General features: G+C 53.0%; 8 protein-coding genes across 8 annotated transcripts; 4 read left to right on the top strand and 4 right to left on the bottom strand.

Moving 5' to 3' along the window:
• Positions 1–437: 437 nt before the first annotated feature.
• On the top strand, positions 438–1250 carry HMPREF1120_07735 (ureidoglycolate hydrolase; the record flags this gene model as incomplete). The annotated part of the gene is made up of 1 exon (XM_009161965.1): positions 438–1250. One exon carries the CDS (start codon positions 438–440, stop codon positions 1248–1250), a length of 813 nt encoding a protein of 270 aa, XP_009160213.1.
• A 250-nt stretch (positions 1251–1500) lies between these two features.
• HMPREF1120_07734 (dynein intermediate chain, cytosolic) lies at positions 1501–3629 on the bottom strand (the record flags this gene model as incomplete). Its single annotated transcript, XM_009161964.1, has 2 exons — positions 1501–3459; positions 3513–3629. 2 exons carry the CDS (start codon positions 3627–3629, stop codon positions 1501–1503), a joined length of 2076 nt encoding a protein of 691 aa, XP_009160212.1.
• HMPREF1120_07733 (uncharacterized protein) lies at positions 3418–5322 on the top strand. The gene is made up of 3 exons (XM_009161963.1): positions 3418–3996; positions 4061–4250; positions 4314–5322. The coding sequence occupies exons 1-3, from the start codon at positions 3775–3777 to the stop codon at positions 4382–4384; spliced, it is 483 nt and encodes a 160-aa protein (XP_009160211.1). The 5' UTR covers positions 3418–3774; the 3' UTR covers positions 4385–5322.
• Positions 5323–5470: 148 nt separating this feature from the next.
• On the top strand, positions 5471–8481 carry HMPREF1120_07732 (uncharacterized protein). Its single transcript, XM_009161962.1, has 3 exons — positions 5471–7405; positions 7461–7550; positions 7602–8481. The coding sequence occupies exons 1-3, from the start codon at positions 7182–7184 to the stop codon at positions 8140–8142; spliced, it is 855 nt and encodes a 284-aa protein (XP_009160210.1). The 5' UTR covers positions 5471–7181; the 3' UTR covers positions 8143–8481.
• Positions 8482–9442: 961 nt separating this feature from the next.
• Positions 9443–11990, top strand: HMPREF1120_07731 (leukotriene-A4 hydrolase). The gene has a single exon (XM_009161961.1). It carries the CDS (start codon positions 9713–9715, stop codon positions 11780–11782), a length of 2070 nt encoding a protein of 689 aa, XP_009160209.1. The 5' UTR covers positions 9443–9712; the 3' UTR covers positions 11783–11990.
• Positions 11991–12115: 125 nt separating this feature from the next.
• On the bottom strand, positions 12116–13582 carry HMPREF1120_07730 (uncharacterized protein; the record flags this gene model as incomplete). Its single annotated transcript, XM_009161960.1, has 1 exon — positions 12116–13582. One exon carries the CDS (start codon positions 13580–13582, stop codon positions 12116–12118), a length of 1467 nt encoding a protein of 488 aa, XP_009160208.1.
• A 1423-nt stretch (positions 13583–15005) lies between these two features.
• Positions 15006–16136, bottom strand: HMPREF1120_07729 (phosphatidylserine decarboxylase; the record flags this gene model as incomplete). The annotated part of the gene is made up of 1 exon (XM_009161959.1): positions 15006–16136. One exon carries the CDS (start codon positions 16134–16136, stop codon positions 15006–15008), a length of 1131 nt encoding a protein of 376 aa, XP_009160207.1.
• An 826-nt stretch (positions 16137–16962) lies between these two features.
• HMPREF1120_07728 (uncharacterized protein) lies at positions 16963–20739 on the bottom strand (the record flags this gene model as incomplete). Its single annotated transcript, XM_009161958.1, has 1 exon — positions 16963–20739. One exon carries the CDS (start codon positions 20737–20739, stop codon positions 16963–16965), a length of 3777 nt encoding a protein of 1258 aa, XP_009160206.1.
• Between the last annotated feature and the right edge of the window lie 1027 nt (positions 20740–21766).

Genomic DNA, 21766 nt, shown 5'->3' with positions numbered 1-21766 from the left:
GGCCTGTTTTAACCGTAATTCTTAGGCGGCGGAAGCCAAGCGAGCTAAACCGCTAATCCAAACGATGTCCACGATAAGCGATGCGAGCAGTGAGATGACATAGACGGGATCTTGAGCCTCATACCTTCCCTCGTAAGCAAATACTCTTTCTATACACCTCGAAGCATAGTACTAGGAGCTTGACAATACCGAGGCTCGTTCAGCTCCATTGCTGTGAGCAGGAAACCAGTTCACCAGCAGACGCCGTCCGACGTGGAGAGCAACTCCTCAAGATACAGATTGTGGGGTTGCAACGTACATATCACATATATATTCAGCCTCATCCACGTACTCAAGGACCGACACAAATACACCAAGAGTACCTCTACAGCCTCAGATCGTCAGGCTTGAAAGAATCAAAACGACTACCGGCAGTCGTCCAAAGAACGCTCTTCGCCATGGCACCTCCGACCCTCTCCCCACCATCATCTTCTTCTTCCTCGGCACCATCCTCTACCATCACTCTCGAGCCCTTGACACCCTCATCATTCACCCCATTCGGAACAGCAATATGCTCCCCCCTACCACCGTCTCTCAACAAAGTCCCATCCTCCATCCCCCTTCCACAGCACGCACCCTACCAACCGCTACCCGTCTACGCCAACCAGAACTCGGCGCTTAAAACGTCGCCCATCTCTCAATTCATCAATGCATACCCAGCCTCAAATTCACATTCACACCCAGAAACCCCCCAGATGAGCATGTTCTCCTGTTTTCCACGAAACATCAGCGGCGTCGGGATGGACGTCGAAGCAGCAGCAGCGAGACCGACAGGGCCAAGGTTCCACGTCTCCATCCTCGAACGACACCCCTTTACAACTCAAACATTCAGTCCGGTCGGGTTAGCCGCGGACGACAAGTCGACGGTGTTCTTGGTCATTGTCGCGCCTTCGCTTGTCGACCGCAAAGCGGCAGCGACGAGAACAGACACAAACACAAACCAAACGGTTCAAATCTCCAATCCTCCGGACCTCTCGCGCATCAGGGCCTTTGTGGCCCGCGGCGATCAAGCCGTCACTTATGCGCCGGGCACTTGGCATGCGCCGATGGTCGTGCTCGGTCAGAAGAGAGTTGATTTTCTGGTGTCTCAGTTTGTCAATGGCGTGCCGGACGATGATTGTCAGGAAGTTCTGCTGGGCGACAATGCGGTCTATGTGGATCTGGCGCCTCTTAAATCAGACTTGGGCGTCGTCGCAAAATCGAAACTATAATCCAGCAGCAGTCTGTTCGAATGTGGCGGCGGTTCAAATGCTTTATAAAAGGGCGTTCGAAGATGACTTTTATCGTCTGCAAACGCCTTTTTCAATATTCCCTGATTCGTTCAACCGTCGAACGCTACAAAGATACGACACGCTGAGAGGGTATCATCTGTCCAATGCGAGCAAAAAACACACGCCAATTCAAGACTGGGATTCATCCGACCTCGTGCCTCAAAAGCCGCACGGCAGATTGGACTTCCCGCTACGACTTGCCACCTCCGAGCTTACTGACCAATCTCTTCATGTTCAACCAGTCATCCGAACTCCATTCACCATTTCCGCATTGCAGTCCCTTTCCGACATCAAAGACGGTGACAACCCCATCCAGCCCACCAACCGCGATGTGACTGCCCCGTCTCTCTTCCCAAGCCAGTTTGTTGAGCCCCTTGAACGGGACTGTTCCATTTTTGCCTCTTGTCGGACTAGCCTTCACGATAGGCACTTCGAGATCATAGGTGAGGTCAAACACTTCCAGATCTCCGGCACCCGTGACATAACCGAAAACAGAAGGCTTGTGAGGCGCCCATTTTGCATCATACACCAAATCTTCCCGTCCGAGATTGAGGATTGGCCCTTCAACAGAAGGTCCCGGAGTGGTCGCCGCAGAAGTGATCGCAGCAACCGTACCAGCCGCGGCGGACGGCTTGATGCGCCACAGCTTCACGGACCAATCGGAGCTGGAACTCAGGAGAAGATCACCCATGTCTACCGGACCTCTGGCGGGATGGAATTGAGTGCTCATGACTGGAGCCGTGTGACCTCGATATGCAATACGGTTGTCCACTCCTGCTTGGGCCCCTGCCCGGTCGTACCGATGGCAGGCGTAGATGCTACCTTCCTCTGTCCCCACGACGAAAAAGGTCGGGTCGGCAGCTGGAAAGCTCATGCTGGTGGGTGCGAGGTCGTCCGTCTTTGCGGGCGGAGGAGTATGCAGAATGAGGTATTCTTGCGCTTGTGTCAGCATATCGACCGACCAAGAACAAACCACGCCGTCCATCGACGCGGTCAAGATGTTGTGGGCGTTGGGCGTGCCGACGACGTTGATGCTGTAGACAGGATGGGTGTGACCAAGGTGTGATCCCGATTGAGGCGTCTTCTGGACTGGCTGACCCGTCCGGCCGGACACTCTCGTGTCCCAGAGACAGACTTGGCCGGAGTAGCAACCACCAATCACCAGATTCGGGTGGAATGGTGAGAACCGTGCCGAGAGAACATCCGAGGAGGCTGTAAAGGTATATTCTGGCCGAGAGGGCGCGTGCGTGTTCCAGAGAAGTACCAGGCCAGCTGGTTCATGGGGCGCGGACGGATTTTTGGTGTAAGAGGAGAGGAGCAGCTCGTTGAAGTGCGGTGAGAACTGAATGTCCGAGACTATCCGACGACGTGTATATCGGTCTGAAAACAACTGCAGAGACTCGCGTAATGAATGGGCCTTCTTGCCGGTTCGTGAATAGGGATTATTGGTGTCATCTTCATCATCATCATCCAACGTCGAAGTTCGGGTATAATCTGCCAGCAGGTCATACTCATCATCCATGTCCAATGCACGCTCAATGACTTTCGAAGAACGCTCCACAAATGCGACGAAATCCGGGGACGAGACAACCGCATTGAGTTCGTTGTTTGTAAGGTTCCGCAAGGGGAACCGCTGTTGTGATGTGCTCTGGCTCGTGGATCCCTGATTAAATGTCGCCTTTATTTCTTCCTCTATCTCACGACGCAGGGCCTGTCGGATCTCCTCGTCCTTCTCTTGATCGCGCTTGCTCAGACGCTTCCGCGAGCGCTGCGACAGCTCATCCTCGTCGGAGTCTTCTCGTGCCTGGACGGTATCTTCCGTGTAAGGCTCGGTCTGAACGCCCTTGGAATACGTGATATACTCCTTTTTCGGCGGGGCACGTTCACCCACGGCCGCGTCTTCGTAGATGGGGAACGTGGCGTCTGTAGGCTCGGTCTGCGTCGAGGTAGACTGCATCGGTCTTCTTGATGCCGGTTCGACGTCATTTTGAGGCGTGGTCTGTCCAGTGCCCGTGCCATGCACAGAACTGGGCCGGCTTTCTCTGCGACTGGGTGTAGCGGTCGACTCCTTGCGCGAATCGATCAAACTGGAAACGAGGCTGTCGATTTCAGATCTCCGCTCCTCTGCTGTTTTGCTGGGTGACGGAACCTTCCATACCGTCAGTATAATTTTGTAGAGAAGATAATTGTTTAATGGCCGACCTCTCCAATGCTTCGCCTGGTAGAAGCATACTGCTCTTGACGGAGTTCTCGTTGTCGTTTCAGTTCCGCTAGTCGCGCCTTTTTGGCGAGAAGTTCCTCTTTCCGCGACGACGACATGGTGCCTCTGTCGACGAATCACGCAGGCGGTAACGCAAACAGGATACTGGGATTCAATTGACACGAAGAGGCAGAGAGACTCGGAGTCGCGCCTCGGGTTGGGAGTGGATTCGCGAAGTCACGTGTCATCTCTGTTGGGCGCAGGATGAGCTTCCGGAAAAGCACGAATCGAATTGTTCTCAGATTCACAACTACAGCTTTCATTGAGACCACATTCCCACCACCACTGCACACGGCAACTTTTACGTTCGGGCGGCAACAGGACACTCACAACTGCAGGTCGTGGACTACGAATTTCCTGTTAAATCCCGAGTTCCGCCATCGTGCGTGCTGTTTTCTCACCATGTCCACCTCCCAAGGAGTCAATGTAAGAACACACTGCGACCAGTCTCATCGCGACCTCTTGTGGATCGTGGGCTGATCTCCCACAGGTGCTCCGGTACTCTGCCCTCGTTGCAGGCGTCTTCTACGGCTTTTACCACCAGAGAACGATTTACGCCCGGAACGCAGAAGCTCACGCGCAAGCCGAATACCAACATAAGCTCGAATTAATAGAGAAAGCAAAGAAGGAGTGGGCCAAGAAGACTCTTCCTCCTCAATCTAAGACGTCCGGCGGCGACAGTACGTGTTGAGCAGCCAGCAAGCATTTTTGAGATGCCAGAACAAACTGACACTTGGGGCTAGTCGTAACGGATCCGAACGACAAGAACTTCGACCTCGAAGCATATCTGACCAAACTGGCGGCGGAGAGTTGAATGAGGAGCAAGGACAGGATGGATTGAAAGCTCGTCAAACGACTAGGCCTTGAATATACTCGAAGAGAGTGGGTGCCACCAATAGATTCGGCGTTGGTCTGAATTGATACCCCTGCATTCTGGTCTCGGCCATGGTGTCCTGCCATGGTTGAAGGGGAAAAGCACACCAGAGAACTCATCAAAATTGTACATACATACAACGGCAGCCCTTAGCTGTAATTCAGGAGCATTTTGATATGTTTGAGAGATTCGGCAGCTTGTGGGTTTGGTTTCCTCGCCCAGTCTTCGACCGATCGCCACTTACTCGATGACGGAGATTTTCGACCTATTGGCGAGACGTGCATTTTCCAATTGAGTTGACTCTGATCCTACAGAGCAGACGGAAATGAACGAAGTTCACAAGCATTGACTAGGAACCAGACACCTTGGAACCGGCAATGATCCAGTGCCGGTCCGATGCAGCCAGCAACCGGGCGCTGGACCCTGCCCCAGTCTTGCTTTCTCTTGATACTTCTGTCGGGGTTTTACCATCTCCTGTCGCAATATAGGGCCGGCTTTCTAACCATATACTGTACATGTCCCGATATCGTCCATGAGATCCCAAGTATTGGGTTAACGACGGACCTGATAATCCATCCCACTTGGAGAAAGCGCAACGGCGAGGTCACGGGACATCGAGTCAGGGGTGTCTCGTCGTGCAGCCTCCCAGTGTGAGGTTTGTGCAAAATTGCACAATATGGCACGAACCCATAGGCATATCGCATGATGCCCTCAGCCTGGCGTGAGTCTCCAAGACCTTGGCTGTGGGGATTCTGATGGGCGTTGTTGCGAGATCCATTCTTTTCACTTTACAGTGGTACCATCTCACCATGGCAGGGCGGAATTACGCAAATACAAAGTTGTACACTAGTTGTAAGGTAGTCCTGCTAGCATTCTGCCGTTATTTGGATGGATCGCATGTGCTTGGAGATGGATTGGCCGGACGATGGGCGTTGGGTGATGTGGATCCGTGTCACGTGATTGATACAGGTCTGAAAAATTCTGTTTCCCTCCCAACTCCTACTGCTAGTGGAAGTTCGTGCTGGACTAACGGAACTTGTACGTTCTGCCCCATCTGTCCGGTCATCGTGCTCTGGCGAACATCCATGATTGTTGAGATGGACTGATTGTCTGCATCTCCTGTTCTCATGAGAGTCAATACCATCCGCAAAATCACCTGCCTTCCTTTGCGTCGACGAGATCTGCTCCCCAGCTCCCCCAGCTCTCCCCATACTTTTCCGAGTCCTGGGACCGACGGCACCTCGGTTCCTGGGGACCCCATCAAGCTTCCTCCGACCGGGGCACCAAATGACTGGGGCCTCCGGACTAACGAGCCTAGTGTATCACGCCGTTTTCCCCATGACGACGGGCAGGCCAGGAACCGTCTCATTCGCCTGGCACCTGCTACTAGCACTGGAGTCCTCGCTTCATCGCTGCCAGTCCATTCTCCACTTCATGAAAAAGACCTGGGCTCTATCCCCCTCTCTGAGATTGCTTCTACGCCAATGAGGAAAAGCTCCATAAAGCCAATGTCGGAACAGTTATGGTGTCTGTGCACAAGGCTCGCACCCCGGTCCCAGGACTGCAGAGTCATGAGGCGGCCATGGCTGTCGACGAGAGGTGCAACAAAGCAATCTATTATTTCGTCCGTCACGGACGCTCTAGTGGTTGCATAAATCGTCGATCGGAACTTGAAGAGCCCAAACGGCGGGCATTGGCCTGAGCAATAGTGAAGATTCAAGTCCCGAGATCGAATTAAGTCGACTGGGGTTGGACCGACCCCGCAAATATAGCCATCCCGAGACGGCGACAGTGACAACTGGCTGTGATGGCTTGCGTATGCCAGTGCTTGCCCCCTAGTTCCATTCAACCCAGACTGGCCCGGTGTTGAGTGGGCTGAAACACCACCTGTACTCACTCTACCGTGCTTCACCTCAATCAATAGTGACTTGATCGACCCAAGGTAGTCGGTTCTCCTTACCCATCCACGGGCGTACTGTCGAAAGTGGTGGCTCAGGGGATCTGCGAGTTGACGGTGTCCCTCAGTTTGTCGAGGGCTCACTTGTCAAAATGTTTGTCGTCTTTCCACGCCGGCAAGGTTTCTACCCCAGCATTTCCCCGCAGCGAAGTTAGAAGTGTCTGCTTCAAGCTCGCTCGCTAGACCGGAGGCTGGAGCTTGTTGTCATGGACGTATCATTGGTCGACAGCAGCAGTGTCGCGACATGCTATTTTGGAGCTTTGACTAGAATGGGAGCCGAGGTGACCACTGATGCGGAAATACTACAGCCGCAACTGAGCCAGCGCCAACGACCGGGCCCATGGATTCCGTCTGTCAAGACTGCCTGGGGCTAGTAGGGAGGTGCCCGGTCGCATCATTGGCAGGCCCCAACAAGCCCTTTGTTTGTTTGGGCACTCGGCTCAGCGGGTATAGGGGGTCTCCTCTCCACCGAGAGCTCGACTCGACGAGAGGAGAATCAGTCGATCTTGCCGTGGTCGATGGCCAGTGACGCGAACAGCACCTGCCCTATATTATGTGTATCTTCTCCCAGGTGAGTAGTCACGGCCGAGATTTTTGTTTGGATCTCTCGTCCGTTGCGGTTCAAGTTCCCTTTGTCCCTGTCATCCCAACCTCTCACCTCTTCACTTCTCACCTTTACTTGAACCTCGTTTCATCCCACCTTGGCACCTTACCCTCGTATCAGTACTTGGTCTATAGAACTGCCATACCTCTTTTCGAACGTATTAGCGAGTTTCAAAAATGGCCAACGTCCCTGATGTCGAGAAAGACCACGCCGGCAGCGACTCTGTCAATGGCAAATACGACCTCCACCATGATCATCACGACAGCGAGAGTGCCTTGAGGCGGATTCGAACGGCAGGAAGCATTTCGATCACCCCGGAACTCTTTGAGAAGATCTATTTGTCGCCCAAGAACCGGGTTTCGAACAACATCCGATCGACCTTTGGTAACCCGACTCCTCTGTAAGGCGAGACTCAGGAATGATGCTATTGACTCCCTTACTAACTCATTATACAGGGCCTTGGTCGGCTTTCTGCTATCTCTCACTCCCCTTTCGAATGTCCTTCTGGGATGGCGCGGTGCTGGTGGGCTGGGTGCCGCCGAAGTGTAAGTTGCGATACTATGGAACCGGGTCTTGGAGACTGACGGCTTGTACAGTGGTGTCTTCTATTTCTTCGGCGGTCTTCTCATGCTCCTGGGCGGTTTCCTCGAGTTTATCTTGGGCAATACTTTCCCCTTCGTGGTGTTTGGGTCTTTTGGCGCCTTCTGGCTGTCCTTTGGAGCCACCTTGACTCCTTACTTCAATGCTTCCGCCGCATACACCCCAGACAACCCGTCCGCGGGTTCGACGGATCCGGTCTTCGCCGCCACATTCGCCTATTTCCAGGTCTACATGGGGGTGCTCTGCTTTGTCTACATGATTGTGGCATTGCGAACCAACATTGTCTTCGTCTTGATCTTCCTGTTGCTGGTCCCGGCCTTCGGCTGCCTCGCTGCCTTCTTCTTCTCTCTTGGCGAGGGTGTGGTTAACATGACCTATCAACATGCGGCAGGTGGACTAACCTTTGTCATATCGCTCCTGGGATGGTATCTCTTCTTCGTGCAACTCCTGGCCGCGGTCGACTTCCCTCTCAATCTCCCCGTCGGCGACTTGAGCAGATTTATCAAGGGCGCCAGCGAGAGAAGCAAGGCCGAGTAGGCGGACGAATGTACAGACGCGGAGGTGATTGGGCTGATCGGTTGGGTCACGATGTTGAGGGCTGAAAAAGGGTGAAATGGGATACAGTGAGATGCTGGACTGAGTGAACGCTCACAAGAACAAAACAACAACTTTGCTATACAGCGTAGCCAGGAACCGCCAGATTGGCTGTGCTGGTACCACAACTTACCAACTTGCATCATTAATTCAGACATTGCGGCGGTGATTTGATTTCCCGCTTGCTTGTCACGATGGCTTCTTGGACAAAATCATGTCTCTTGTAATCAGTGCTACAGTACCAATTCAGAAGATCATAAGTAATGATGCTGCTGCTCTGCCTTGATTCTCTAACTTGTAAGATGCTCCAAGTTCTCAACGACTTGGACTGGCTGGGATGAGAACTGTTTCCGGCATCAAGCCAAGTTAGTTTGGCAGCAAAGCCATGTCATCACTACCAGCGCTTCCCATACAAAGGCGGTGTGCCTGACGATGAGGCGGAAGATCAGGGGCATTGAACGAATACAATCAGACCAACGCAGGTTATGTGGTAGAGGGCCCAGGTAGTTGCACCATAGCGGGCATGGATGAGCCATATTGTCCACACCGTCTTCCGCCCTGATTGGAAGGTACTCTGCGAACCAACCATTTGCTCTGCGTACCTTTTTGCATGTGAAGAAATGAGGAATGATCTCTTATCCTCTACCAATGCAGTTTGGCAGGCTGTTACACTGCACCACGGGAGATTCCAGCCTGAGCCTTGGACACGGAACCGTTCCCGTCTCCACATCTCCGGATCTGTTCTCACTGTTCACCCTTCTCTCCCATCCAGTAGTGGACCAGCAGTTGGAGGTGAGGAGGCTGGGGCTTGGAAGAGACTTGTCTGGACTTTCGACCCTTTTTGGCGATGACAGCCCCGTGCTTGGAGTCTGCAGTGGCAGTGGGACGCACCGATGGAGAGCGGCGCAGGGAGCGGTTTCTAACAGTTTCCACTGTATGCGGTGATGTAGTGCGGAATTTCAACCGCTATGATAGACACGGTGGGAAGTTTGGGCAGGACAGTAGTATAACCAAACATTACTACAGTACCATTTGCACGAGCTGTGGGTGTTGATAAGTGGCAGAACTGAAAGTCCTAATGAAAAACTACAGGTAGGTTCTCTCGTGATAGTTGTGATGTTTCGGCTTCGGGGCATCGATGTTCCTGGGTTGTAAAGTGTGCCCGGCGAAATGTAACTCCAGCTCCGAGATATGATGCCAAGATATCAAGATACCGTGGTCAGCATCGAGAATGGAGCAGAGCATCAGCAACCTGAATGCTTCATCAAGGAGAGTCTTCAGCTTCATGTTCACCTAAATTCAGGATCTTGTTTCAAGCAGCGATTATTCGCTGCCTAACACCTCCCTCTTGCCTCGAAGTCGAGCTCTCTGCGAAGTCTGTGATTTGACTGCAGTGTTCAAGTTGTTGCCGGTGGTTTCTTGGACCGCTCGACCCACATCTACCGCTTTCACAAAGGTCAAGGTGAGGTAAACAGCTGCGAGGCGCTGTGTGTGGTTACGGGTCAAACGACGCATGATACCAGGTCAAGCGTGGACCGCTGTGTCAAGCACAAGGACCGCTTTCCGCAGAAGTTTGTTTCAGACACTTCAAGTTGTGACTGTTCGTCCCGTCATATCGCACAGTCACCGTCATCACCAATTCAGCATCGGCATTGGTACTCTACGCACCATGGCCACTTCTACTCCTGCTGTCGGACTCATCAACACACCACGGGACCCCAACACGCTGGCAAACTACAACAACTGGCGAACGGTGCACACGACGACATCATTAGATATACTGTTCGAGCAACAGAAGCTGAAGGGCAATGTGGTGCACAAGCTGGAAGCAATCACGGACGGCGAGAGCGACGAGATTCTTCTGGACTCGAGTCACGTGCAAATCCACTCGGTCAAGGCTAATGACGAGCCCGTACAGTGGGAACTCCTGAAACGACTGGAGCCGTACGGCAGTGCATTGAAGATCAAGCTGGACCAGACTCCCAAACTGAACGAAACGATCCAAGTGGCCATCGAGCTGGAAACCACGGCCCTGTGCACGGCCTTACAATGGCTGACGCCGGCGCAGACGTCGAACAAGAAACACCCATACATGTTCTCGCAATGTCAGGCGATCCACGCGCGCTCCATCTTTCCATGTCAAGACACACCCGACGTCAAGGCCACATTCGACTTTTTCATCCGCTCACCACTTCCCGTGATTGCATCGGGCATCGCCGCCAAAGATAACCCGACCAGTCCATCCCAGGACGGCAGTTTACAGCTGTACAAGTTCCACCAATGCGTACCGATCCCCGCGTATCTTTTCGCCCTGGCCAGCGGGGACATAGCAACGGCCAAAATCGGCCCACGCAGCCTGGTGGCCACGGGACCCGAAGAGCTCGAGTCCTGTCGCTGGGAACTCGAGGCCGACACGGAAAAGTACATGGAAGCCGCTGAATCTCTTGTGTTTCCGTACGTGTGGGGCCAATACAATGTTCTTGTCTTGCCGCCGTCGTTCCCTTACGGCGGCATGGAAAACCCCGTATACACGTTTGCGACACCGACCGTGATTTCCGGGGATCGTCAGAACGTGGACGTGATTGCGCACGAGCTGTCACATTCGTGGTCTGGCAATTTGGTTTCTAATGCCTCCTGGGAGCATTTCTGGCTCAACGAGGGCTGGACCACGTATCTGGAGCGACGGATCCAAGCGGCCGTCCATGGCGGCGACCAGTGGCGCGACTTCAGCGCCATCATCGGCTGGAAGGCCCTGACGGATTCGGTCGAGCAGTTTGGTGATCAGCACGAGTTCACCAAGCTGGTCATCGACCTCAAGGGCAAGGACCCGGACGACGCCTTTTCCAGTATTCCTTACGAGAAAGGCTTCAATTTTTTGTATTATATCGAGAAACTCATTTCGAAGCCCCAATTTGACCGCTTCATCCCACATTACTTTGAGACGTGGCGCGGCAAATCGCTCGACAGCTATGACTTCAAGACTACCTTGTTGGAGTTCTTCAAGGATGATGAGGTCACATCGAAAAAATTGGATACTATCGACTGGGACGCTTGGTTCTACAAGCCGGGATTGCCTCCGAAACCGGACTTTGACACCAGTCTCGTCGACGTCGCGTACCGGCTGGCCGATAAGTGGGAGAAGTTGGAATCGGAGTCTACCACAGGCGGTGCTACTGACAGTTTTCGTCCGTCAAAGTCGGATATGGACGGGTGGTCCGCCAACCAGGTGGTGGTGTTCCTGGAGCGCGTGTTGGCGTTCAATAAGGGGCTGTCGGCCGCTCACGCCGGTCTGTTGGGAGAGGTGTACGAGTTGAAAGACACGCGCAACGTCGAGGTCTCGAGTCGGTACTATCAGATCGCCATGCGCAGCAAAGTCGATGCCATCAAGCCCTTTGTCACAAAGTTGTTGGGTGAGGTCGGACGCATGAAGTTTGTCCGGCCCTTGTACCGCGGCCTGATCAAGCTGGACTATGAGTTGGCCGTGGAGACGTTTGAGAAGAATAAGGATTTCTATCATCCGATTTGTCGGGGAATGGTGGCCAAGGATTTGTTTGGTAGCAAACAAGAGAAGAAGAAGGAGTGAAAGAGAAGAAAAGGGACGAAACAGGAAAAGGAAAAGAGGTCGGGGCCACGGCTGTTGTTGTGGTGGTGGAGGTGCGATATGAGGTCAGGTCTGGATACATACATAGTCACTCGGATGTGAAGTACTGTACGACAACAGCCAACCTCGTAGTCGGTTCACTGCCATGCCAAGATATGCAATGGATCATTCGCCTTGCAGAAGCGTTTCCCTCATCCCTTCGAGTTGCCTTGCACATTTCGACAGAGAAGCCCTTTGATTTATCCCTTGAAGCTACCACCCAAACAACTAATTGGTCCACAAATCACAATCATGGTCTAACTATGATCATCATCATCATCCATCCCTCAACCTCTCCATGAGAATGCGCAAAATCTCATCTTCGTAATCATTCAGTTCAAGCCAATCGGGCACGATGATGCGGGATCGGGTGATGATGATTCTGGCGGATTCGTCGTCGTCATCTTGGACGCCTTCCTCGATATCTTCCTCGGCGGGCTGCTGTCCCGTAGTCTCGCCACCCCCGCCTTCTTGTTGTTCCTGTTCCTGTTCCTGTTCTTCAGACCCCGGGTGCCGCGATCTCGAAGTAGTTCTCGTCCTCGTTCTCGTAACCACTCCGTCCTGACTACTCAATTGGCGCTCTAGTTCCTCTTCCGAATCAAAAGTCAAGCGGTGGGGAACCCTGCTTGCGGAAGAATAAGACACAACCCGACTGAGGCGGCGGGTCATTGTCGCTTGAGTTTCTGTCCTTCGAAGGTCGTCCTCGTCGTTCCCGGCGCCACCATTCCTGTCATGGCCACCACTCTCATTCTTTTGCAACGACGTCGAAGAAGAAGAAGTCGACGAAGACTTTGGCGCAACGACACCTTTCTCCGGATCGAGATTGTCAACTCCAGCTCCGAGTCCCTGCTTCTTTACTTCTCCGCCGTCACCATTCTTCTCATGTGCTCGCTCTCGCTCCCGCTCGTGCCGTCTCTCTACCCTCAACTTTTTGAGGTCCACTGGCGTCCACCAATAAATCGGAAACCTCCTCCCCGCGACATTATTCAACACCAAAGCACTCGCCAACATGAGCATAGCCGCCAACAGAACCAAAGGCAACAACCACCAACCCAATTCCTGAATTTCGACATTCGTCGCCGCTAATAACGCCGTAGCTCCAGCGGGGGGATGGACGGTCTTGGTAAAACTCATCAGCACGCTGGCGGCTCCGACGGCAAGGGCGCCAGCGAGCCATCTGAGATGATCGAATCGCTGGTATGTCGGTAACAACAGAAACAACTTTGTAATTGCCACGGCGACCACGGCAGATAAAAAATGTCCGACTACCAAGTTCCGCGGCTGGGCGAGGGGTGATTCGATCGTGTTGTATTCTAGAATCGCGGCGGCGCCGAAGGATGCAATGATGATGGGTACCGCGTGGCCTGAGAGTGGGGGCATGGCTAGAAACACGTTTTCGATGATGGCTACGCCGCAGAAGGCGCCGATGAAGACGGATGTCCATGTTGATAGGGTTTGGAATCGGTGGCGGTGTGCTGAGAGTGGTTTTGGTTTTGATCCGGCTTTGAGAGGGCGTCGGTAGCCGAACCAGTAGGATATCCATGTTGGGAAGAGATGTAATGGGTTGCGGGGGATGTATGGGTTGAGGTAGGTGTCGATGTCGAATGGTTGAGAGAGTTTCCGTGGTGGTGGTTGAGGTTGAGGTTGTGATTGTACTTGTCGTACTTGAGATCGAGACCGGGATCGAGGCCGAGATTGAGATTGAGCTTGGCTCACCCGCCGCGCTGCTGGTAGAGACGACATGGCTGTCTGCTTTGTTATGTTTGTCGTATATTCTGCTCGACTCGACTCGGTTGTCGTGCGTCTAGCCCTTCCACCTCCGACTTGGCCTTGGTTGCGAGGTACTCCTCAAGCCAGCCAATGCGATTATCGAATGCGAATATTTGGGACCTCAGCTTCAGATTTCGTCGCGGGAGACAGTTATAACAAGTCCAGCGTAGCTGCCATCATGTATAGACAGTATAGTACGGTATGGTAGATGATATGTGCTCTGGGTGCGTGTTCACCGATTGTCGTAAGAAAAATGCAATGCCTCGGTAGTATGCATTCAAAGCGACCAGTGCCGGTGGGTTCTGCACAATTGTAATGAACACAATAGTATATCCAACTTTTGCAACCTCAAGGAGCGAAGCCGTGAAGTCAGGTCAGAGAGGATAAGACAAAAATATGGTAAAAAACAGTTGTTGCAGTAGACGACTGTTGTAGTAATGAAATAGAGGTATGTAGGTCGAGTTGGCCTCAGTGCAGTGCCGGCGGCTTTTACCCAGCCCGGTTCAGTCCAGAACCAAATCAAATCGGTGAGAAAAGATGTAATCAACTGGCCTGCCTACCTTGGCTAAGGGACAACCGAAGAATAAGGTAACAAGCTCAAGTCAGTCAATCAGTCAGCCCAGGTCAGGTACAGTAAGGTAAGTACAGTATGTAGGAGAAGTCATGATGGCGAGGAGAAAACATCAAGAAAGACTTCAACAAGCCCACTGCAACCAGGGATTGAGATCTCGAAGCATTGGCCGGCGACAAAGCCCTCACCACCCCAGCTAGCCGGAGATACCTACTCAAGCTTGGGAGTACTAGGAGAAAGATGGACGCGACTCAAACGTCAAGATCTCAAGTCGATGCCGTAATACGAGCACTTGACTGAACCCCGGACGAGCAAAACATCAGGGCATCTCCGCTGCATGTTGGAATCGCCATAGAAAAACGGCCTGTGGAAAAGCAGCAAGATACAACCAGATTTGCTGGGTCTGTGGGTAAACGTTGTGATCGGATTGTTTACGTGAGAGAAACTCTGTGAGTGGGTGGGAAGTGGGATTTTAGTCGTAGCAGTGGTCACTGCGGCGCAAAGGAGGAAAAAGGGGGCTTTGTCCGAGCGACGTGGGCAAAGGAAGAAAACGATTCCAGCTGGTCACGTGTCCACACGCACACCTTCCACCCGTAAAGCGGCATTGAGATATTCTTGCTTCAGGCATTATGTGCTATGGTGCACGTGATACAAATATTCGTCACACGATCATGTCCCCAGGATCTTGGAGAATCGTTTTACCGCATCCGCCTCAAACGCCCCTTTACACCGGTAGTGATACTGTAGGTGTTAAGCCTGGCCTGCCTGCTTGCGCTGCTTGCTCTGGCCGATCTCTTGTCTGCCATGTTGTTGTCTGCCAGTTGTCTATTTGGAACTCTTGACCTTGGCCAGTGCACTTCTCACAGGGATGTTATGTTCCGGATTTGGCTCTGGAAACCCTTCCAGTTCAACACCCTTTCTGAACAAGAGACAGTGGGTCGATCCGCCGAAATGGAACATGCCAATCTCATCACCCTTGTTCATATGTTGACCTTCTTTAACCGTCATTTCGCAGGTCGACACCTCGCACATGCCAATACCCAAAAACGCCATTAGGCCGATCGCCGGATTATCCGCCTCGAAGAACATGATGGCACGGGTTGCCGTGGCGGTCAAGTATCCCTGACTGGTGACTGGCCCTTCTGGGTCTGCTGGATGCTGGGGATTGAAGTCTTCGAACAAGGGTTCCGAGTAGTAGGTGCCGTCGACGACATAAGCCTTGACCAGCTTGCCGGAAACGGGGGCGTGCCAGCGATGGTAGCTCAAGGCACTCAAAAAGGCCTGATAGACGGTTCCGCCCACAAAATGCTCGGCAAGCGGGTCCTGGGCCAGCATGTCGCGCACCGAGTAAGCTTGATTTTTGAGCCAGAAATGATCGCGGTATTTGACATCACGAGCGACGCGGAACGTCTTGGACTCGCACGCATTGGCAATCACCGAGTCGTCGTCCGGACTGGCCACGGGCCGCACATTCTCCCGGAACCGACGGGTGAAGAAATCGTCCCATGACTTGAATCCGTATCGCTTGTCCGACGGATCACAGATAAACATGTCCTCGAACTTTTGGCCCGACTTGCCCAGGCTGGCGGTGAAGCTGAGCTCCTCGTGGCCGTGGTCGCTGAACCAACTGCCTGGGGCGTTTCTTTCCAGCACGCTGGCCGACTCGGGCGAGGTCAGAAACTCGGCCCATGCATTGAGCACCTTTTTCAGCATCTTGTTGACGTCCGGGTCGAGGAAGACGGCAAACCCACTAGGCGTGCCCATCGGCCAGTCAAACAGCGCGTTGAACGGCAGACCGACCAATCCCACTCGCTCCGACTTGTCGTTCCATGACGGCGCCGTGGTGAGGATATGGTTCATCACTTGTAGCATGTGCACGTGGTCACGCACTTGCGGATGGCCCTCGCCTTGCGGGTCGTTGTTGTACGGCGGTTTGTTGGGCACTTGCTGGAACATCGAGTTGAAGAGCAACCAGACGCGCGTGTTGTTCTCAATCAGCTCTTGGAATTCCTGTAGAACCGGGTGGAGTTCCTTGGGGTTTTGGTCGACATAGTCAATAACCCCGCCCAACCATTCTTTGTGCGCTCGATGGTCGTGAGGTAGCCATTCGCCGGTTCTGTAGTCAGGGTGGCCATGGCCCAGTTAGTCTTCAAGACAAGCATTTAGATGACGGATGCACCCGGGTTGGGGATCCATCAGTGGGCGGGACAGAAATACTGTACCTGTGCATATGGTGTTCCTTTGGGATGTTCTTTTCGTGCTTCATGATGGCGACAAGATGGGAGCGGTCGTTGAAGAGGATAAGACAACAAGACGACTAGAGACGAATAGCAGGTGAACTTGAAGTGACTTCAGTTCCGGGTTTGTAGCACAGAAATCGAGTGACGTCGTTAAATTATTTCATCGTGACGCGTCATTGGCGGCCAAACGGCGCAGCCAGTCACATGCCAGGCCGATCAATGCTTGTCTCAAGATTTTGGACACTTTATTTCAACCACTTCAAGTTGCCCGCTTATTACCTGATGCTCAGTACTGGAGCCCTGCTCAACCGTTTCACCAACGGTTGTCTTCAAGTTTGGTTCAAGGCTACCCAAGGATTATCTCCGACTATGATCCATGTTTGTTCAGTCGACCCCTCAGATTTCCAAGTCCGATCCCTGTGCTAAGTACATGTTATGTCCATGATCGCCATGTACTATGTCCCTCTACCTCCACCGCTCAAATAACCCACCCAAGATACGAAGGACCATTCCAAATAGATTATCTCTGGCGGATGTATCAATCAATTCCAGTTCTGCCATATGCATTCGCAACCCCCCGTGCCTCCATCAATCCCTCCAGCGTTTGGGTCAAAGTCAGCTTCTTCTGCACCAACTGTTCCATTAACTAGTGGCGGGGCCGGATTGATCAATGTTCCCCCCAGGCCACGCGCCTCGGGCACAATACTCCTGACATCCGTCTGTATCACCTGCAAATCGTCCACCCCATAACAATACACGGCCTTTTTGTTGATATTTCCCCCGTGTCGGTCCACACTCAGCGTCGTGGGATATGGAAACGACCCAGGACGGTTGAAGTTGGTCGCTGAACTGCCGTTTCCACCGGTGCTGTTGCTGTTGATGATCGGAGCAAGCAAAGTAGCACCGAACGCCGGGTTGGTCCACATTCGCACCAGAAACCGTGTCTGACTGAAGGTGCATCTCAGTTTCGATTCACTGCGTGGTGAGCCGCCATTCTCATCTTCGGGGTCGACGCCGCCATTGTCCGCGAAACCCGTCGTGTTGATGGGTGTGGTCGACTTCAGAAAGATGGCCTTGTCGTAATACATGTAAAATCCGTAGTGTTCGTCGGCCTGACCACGATTGTACAGCTTGATGGGCTGTGATGTCGGATATGGTGCGTTAGGCAGCAGGTTGGCAGGAGCCGCACTGCCGTCATCCAGCACATCGGGAGCCGGGATCGAGTCTGAAGAATTCGTGGCTCGTCGGGCCAGGAAACGTGAAACAGTCGGATCGTTGCTGGTGACATTGGACGGGTCGGCTGGAAAGACCGGAATGAAGGTGATGAAAAACGGCGTTGCTTCTCCTTCAAACGGTTGTGTGATATTATCCGTCGTGTTTCCCATGAAGATCTGGTCCGCTCGGCTAGGAGGCTCTGGATTCGGCTCGAAAAGGTCGTTGGTGAACGGGTCCTTTGCACGCTTGCCCACGTGTCCTGCTTCCCCCGTACCGTTACTCACAGGAACCGTCATATTAGCTGGAACCGTGCCATTCTTGAACGTAATTGAAAACCGGAAGTTGGGCTGATCTGCGTTGTTGGGCGCAATCTCCGCCTGGCTTTCTTTGGGTAAAGAACAGCTCCATAGCGTAGCGGGTGCGACGCATTGAGACTGTTGCTTGACGGCATCGGGTCTGGCTATCGTAGAAATACCCGTGGGTATTGGAGGGTAGCCTGTCAAGTTCAGCCATTGACTTTGGGCGGGGGTACCGTCCCCTGATCGCGTGAGCAAGAGAGCCAGCAGCAAGCATGTCAGAATAACCAAGAACAACGGAATGGATATGATCAATGTCCAATGTCGTTTGCTCCTCGGCGGACCTGCTTGTGGTGTGGCTCGTTTCTTCTTGAGCAAACCCCACAGCTTCGACAGGAAACCAGGTTTTCGGGAAGCATCCGATTCTTCCTTTCTCGGAGGTTCTTCTCTCTCGACAACGCGTCGGCTGCTCTGCCCGCCCACTTGAGGACTAGGGGGTGGTTGTGGCGGCTCTGCTTGAAAGATTTGAACCGGCTCGCGAGCAGGAGACCTGTCCACATGGGTTGTGTAATTGTGTATCGTAATCTCTGAAGGTTGTAAATGCTGAGGGATTGACGGTTGGTTCGGCATGTACGCCTCACCTGAAGGAGGAACTTGGCTTGAATTTTGCCGGACCTCAGTCATGGGTACCGCGCCCCTAGATACCATGTTTTCTTGCATTTCCGGGGAAATGGGACCAGGTGACATGATTGTGGGAGGATCTGCATGCGCCGGCATGACAGTCGCAACGTTTGGATATTGCGTACGGGGGTGGTTACCCTCCGACGCAGGGGACGGCTGTGCCCTCTGGAGCCCCACTGCCTCATCAACTGGTGGTACTGACTGGGAACGCGGCTCTGCTGTCATGTCTCCTTGCTCTCCTGGAGTCTCCAGGGATTTGTCTTTGGGAACTTGAGCTGATTCCACTTGGCCAACCTCCCGTGAGGACGGTTCGGGTCCACCGGATAAAGTAGGAAGATCGCTCACCACACTAGTATCTTTCGCGAAAGACTTGCTACCGTTGGCGGCGTGTCCGTCGACAGGGCGAGCAGCGCGCTCTGCAGGGGACGACGGCTTGTCTGCAGATCTGCAATCAAACACAGACTGCAGTTGAGGAAGTCTTTCCGTGCACGAATGGTTTTGGCATTCAAAATAGTGCCCACCGCTCAGCTGTTCCACAGCGCATGCGTGATAATATTGGCTAGTGTTGTTTCTGGAAATATGGCCCAGAGATTCGGCAGCATCATGAGTTGTCTCAACCTGTTTGTCCTCATGAGAAGCTTCACTTTGCTTGTTTGTCTCTAGACTCCCACTGCGTTCCCTCTGCCATGGGCTCCAACGAGACCAAACACTGGCCCTGGCTTCGGCCAAACCGAGGCGTCGGGGTGTCATTGGGGAATCTGGAGAGCAAGAAGACACGCAAACCGATTTGTGCGTATCCGCCGCAGCTGGCACCGGAGGAACATCCGCCCTTTTGGTGCCGCGCTTATCCACAATGGTGCCTTTTCTTGAGAGCATGGGTGAGAGCATAAGATTCCACCATCCTTGTGATCGAGGCCGTCCAGCATCGTACTCCGTGGACAATATGGGTTCTTGACTCTCGAACGAGGGCCGTGGGGCGTTGTCCACAGAATCTATCCCCCGTTCGTCATCAAATTCGGACTCGGTATCGTCCTGTTCGTGACCGCTTTTCGTAGTGCCAGAAACAACTGCACCAGGGGTGCTTGAAGTCGTCTTTTGAGGGTTGAGATGACTTTGAGGGATCTTCGGCACAGGAGGAGTGTGATGTTTCGAGACCTGTGCTTCGGCTTGAGGAAAGATGGAATAGATGCCAGAAGTAGGTCTGCGTTCGCCGTAAGACCCGCGTTTCCATGCCTCACCATCTTCAGCAGGCGTCACCACTATTGCAGGAGTGTCAGGTGTGGGCCCGGAGGCAGCACTGTCTAACCCCTTTGTGAGTCGGTGCGCATCCGCCTCGTTTTCTGGTACGCTAAGTCCAATAAGTATTGATCTTGCCTCGGGGGAATATTCATTGACTATCAGAGCTTTGCTGAGATGCTGCTGGGATGCGGCAGGAAGCCGGAATGGTGCAGTTGAGGTCGTGAGTTGTCCGTCGATCTTAGGTTCGGCCCCCATCTTTCGCTTTGATTTCGCATCTTGCAATTTTAAGCCGGCTTCTTTGTCATTACTTTCCTCCGATCTTTCCACCTTTGATATTTCGATTCGCCTCCCATTCCCATACAGAGAGGCGTGGTCAGGATTGCCAATATGCTCTGCTTTTGCGGAGACAATAGAAGTGGCATAGCGCGGTCCGATCTGTGGTCGGCGTGAGTGTACCTTGTCAATTACCAGGCCATCAGTCTGCGACCGTTTCGCCCGAGTAGAGAAGTTGGTGACGATGTTCAACCCCGGTCGGGGCCTGCGAGCTGACTTGGATGCCGATGTTTCCTGTCGACCCTTCACAGAACGATTCCTCCGCGAGTGAGACACATTTGCCATGCGTTTCGCATCTTGACTATACCGCTCGAGGTGGAATTCGTCCTGACCGCTGGAATTCCCACTGTCGTCAGAGGAGGAACTGGATGTAAACGGGTTGGGCGTGAAGAATGGATTACTGGTTTCCAGGAGGTCAGTAATGTTGCTCGGCTTCAACGCGGTCACTATTTCCAGTACTGGCGACGACAAAGGAAATCCAGGGCTGTGTTGTGGGAGATTAGGTTGCTCATTCATCCTTTTCGACCTCCCGGCTGGTGCAGAAGGCCTTTCCATAGTGGCAACCATATCGATTTAGTCTGGAGCGCGTGAGATCGGTTCCGCTGGAAAAGTCATGGAGTGAATAAAGAACAAAGGGTTGGATGAAGACAGGCCAGTAGGATGTTCTATTAGGCTGGGGCAGAGAACATTATCCGTCCGGCTCATGCCCGCTTTTCGGTGTTCCGTTTTAGTGAATGCTTCTGAGATGACCGCAGATGCGTCGAGTATTGAGTTTCGCCGAAGAATAGACTGTGTATTATGCAGGGAGAATGCAGTGAAGTCAAACAATAGTGACAAAGGTAATGGAAAACATCAAGCGATACCACCGTATTACAGGATGGCGCAGGCAACGCAGGATACAGCAGATTTCTCTCGAGGGGCCTAAGTTGGTTATATTGGAGGTAAGAGGACAAGCCACGTCGTCCGCAGGATATTCTCGGTCTTAGACAAGGACTTTGGGCCTCCATCGCGGTCCCGACCGTTGTTGTTTGAAGCGCGGCCGCGGCTATCGACGTCCATAATCGCGACTGGACGATGCCAAAGATAGCATTCCAGCGAGTAGATTCTCCGGCCTTTCGGCTCGGCGGCAACAGGCCACTCTAGCAGTCGAACAACAGCGGTCGACTGGAGGCTCAATCCGCCGCAAAGAAAATACGCGCGCGCGGCGGATGTTTGATGTTTGATGTTTCCAAGGCTGAAAAGCTGGCAGCCAGTAGCAGGCAAGTCACGTGGAAGGCTCAGACATTTGTTTCACAAGGCTAAGGAGGCTGCAAGGCTGCAACGACACTGTTTAGCGACTGTCCCTCCATCTTGCTGGATAAAGTATAGATACTGGTACGGAAAGGAGCCCATGGCTTCCTCTGGAATTAGTCCATCTACAAGATTCGTCACTAGACACACAAAAGTTTTTTCACGCCCCCGAGAAGCACCAAATGCTGCGCCATCCTCACGCCTATTAGAAGGCTCACGACACCATCAATTCCCCTTCCCGTCCTCTTGGATATATAACCTGGTTAATGGTATCATAAAACAATTCGCCTGT

The sequence above is a fragment of the Exophiala dermatitidis genome (genome assembly GCF_000230625.1).
Source record: "Exophiala dermatitidis NIH/UT8656 unplaced genomic scaffold supercont1.6, whole genome shotgun sequence".
Lineage (NCBI taxonomy): Eukaryota > Fungi > Ascomycota > Eurotiomycetes > Chaetothyriales > Herpotrichiellaceae > Exophiala > Exophiala dermatitidis.
This window is presented reverse-complemented; position numbering and strand designations above follow the sequence as displayed.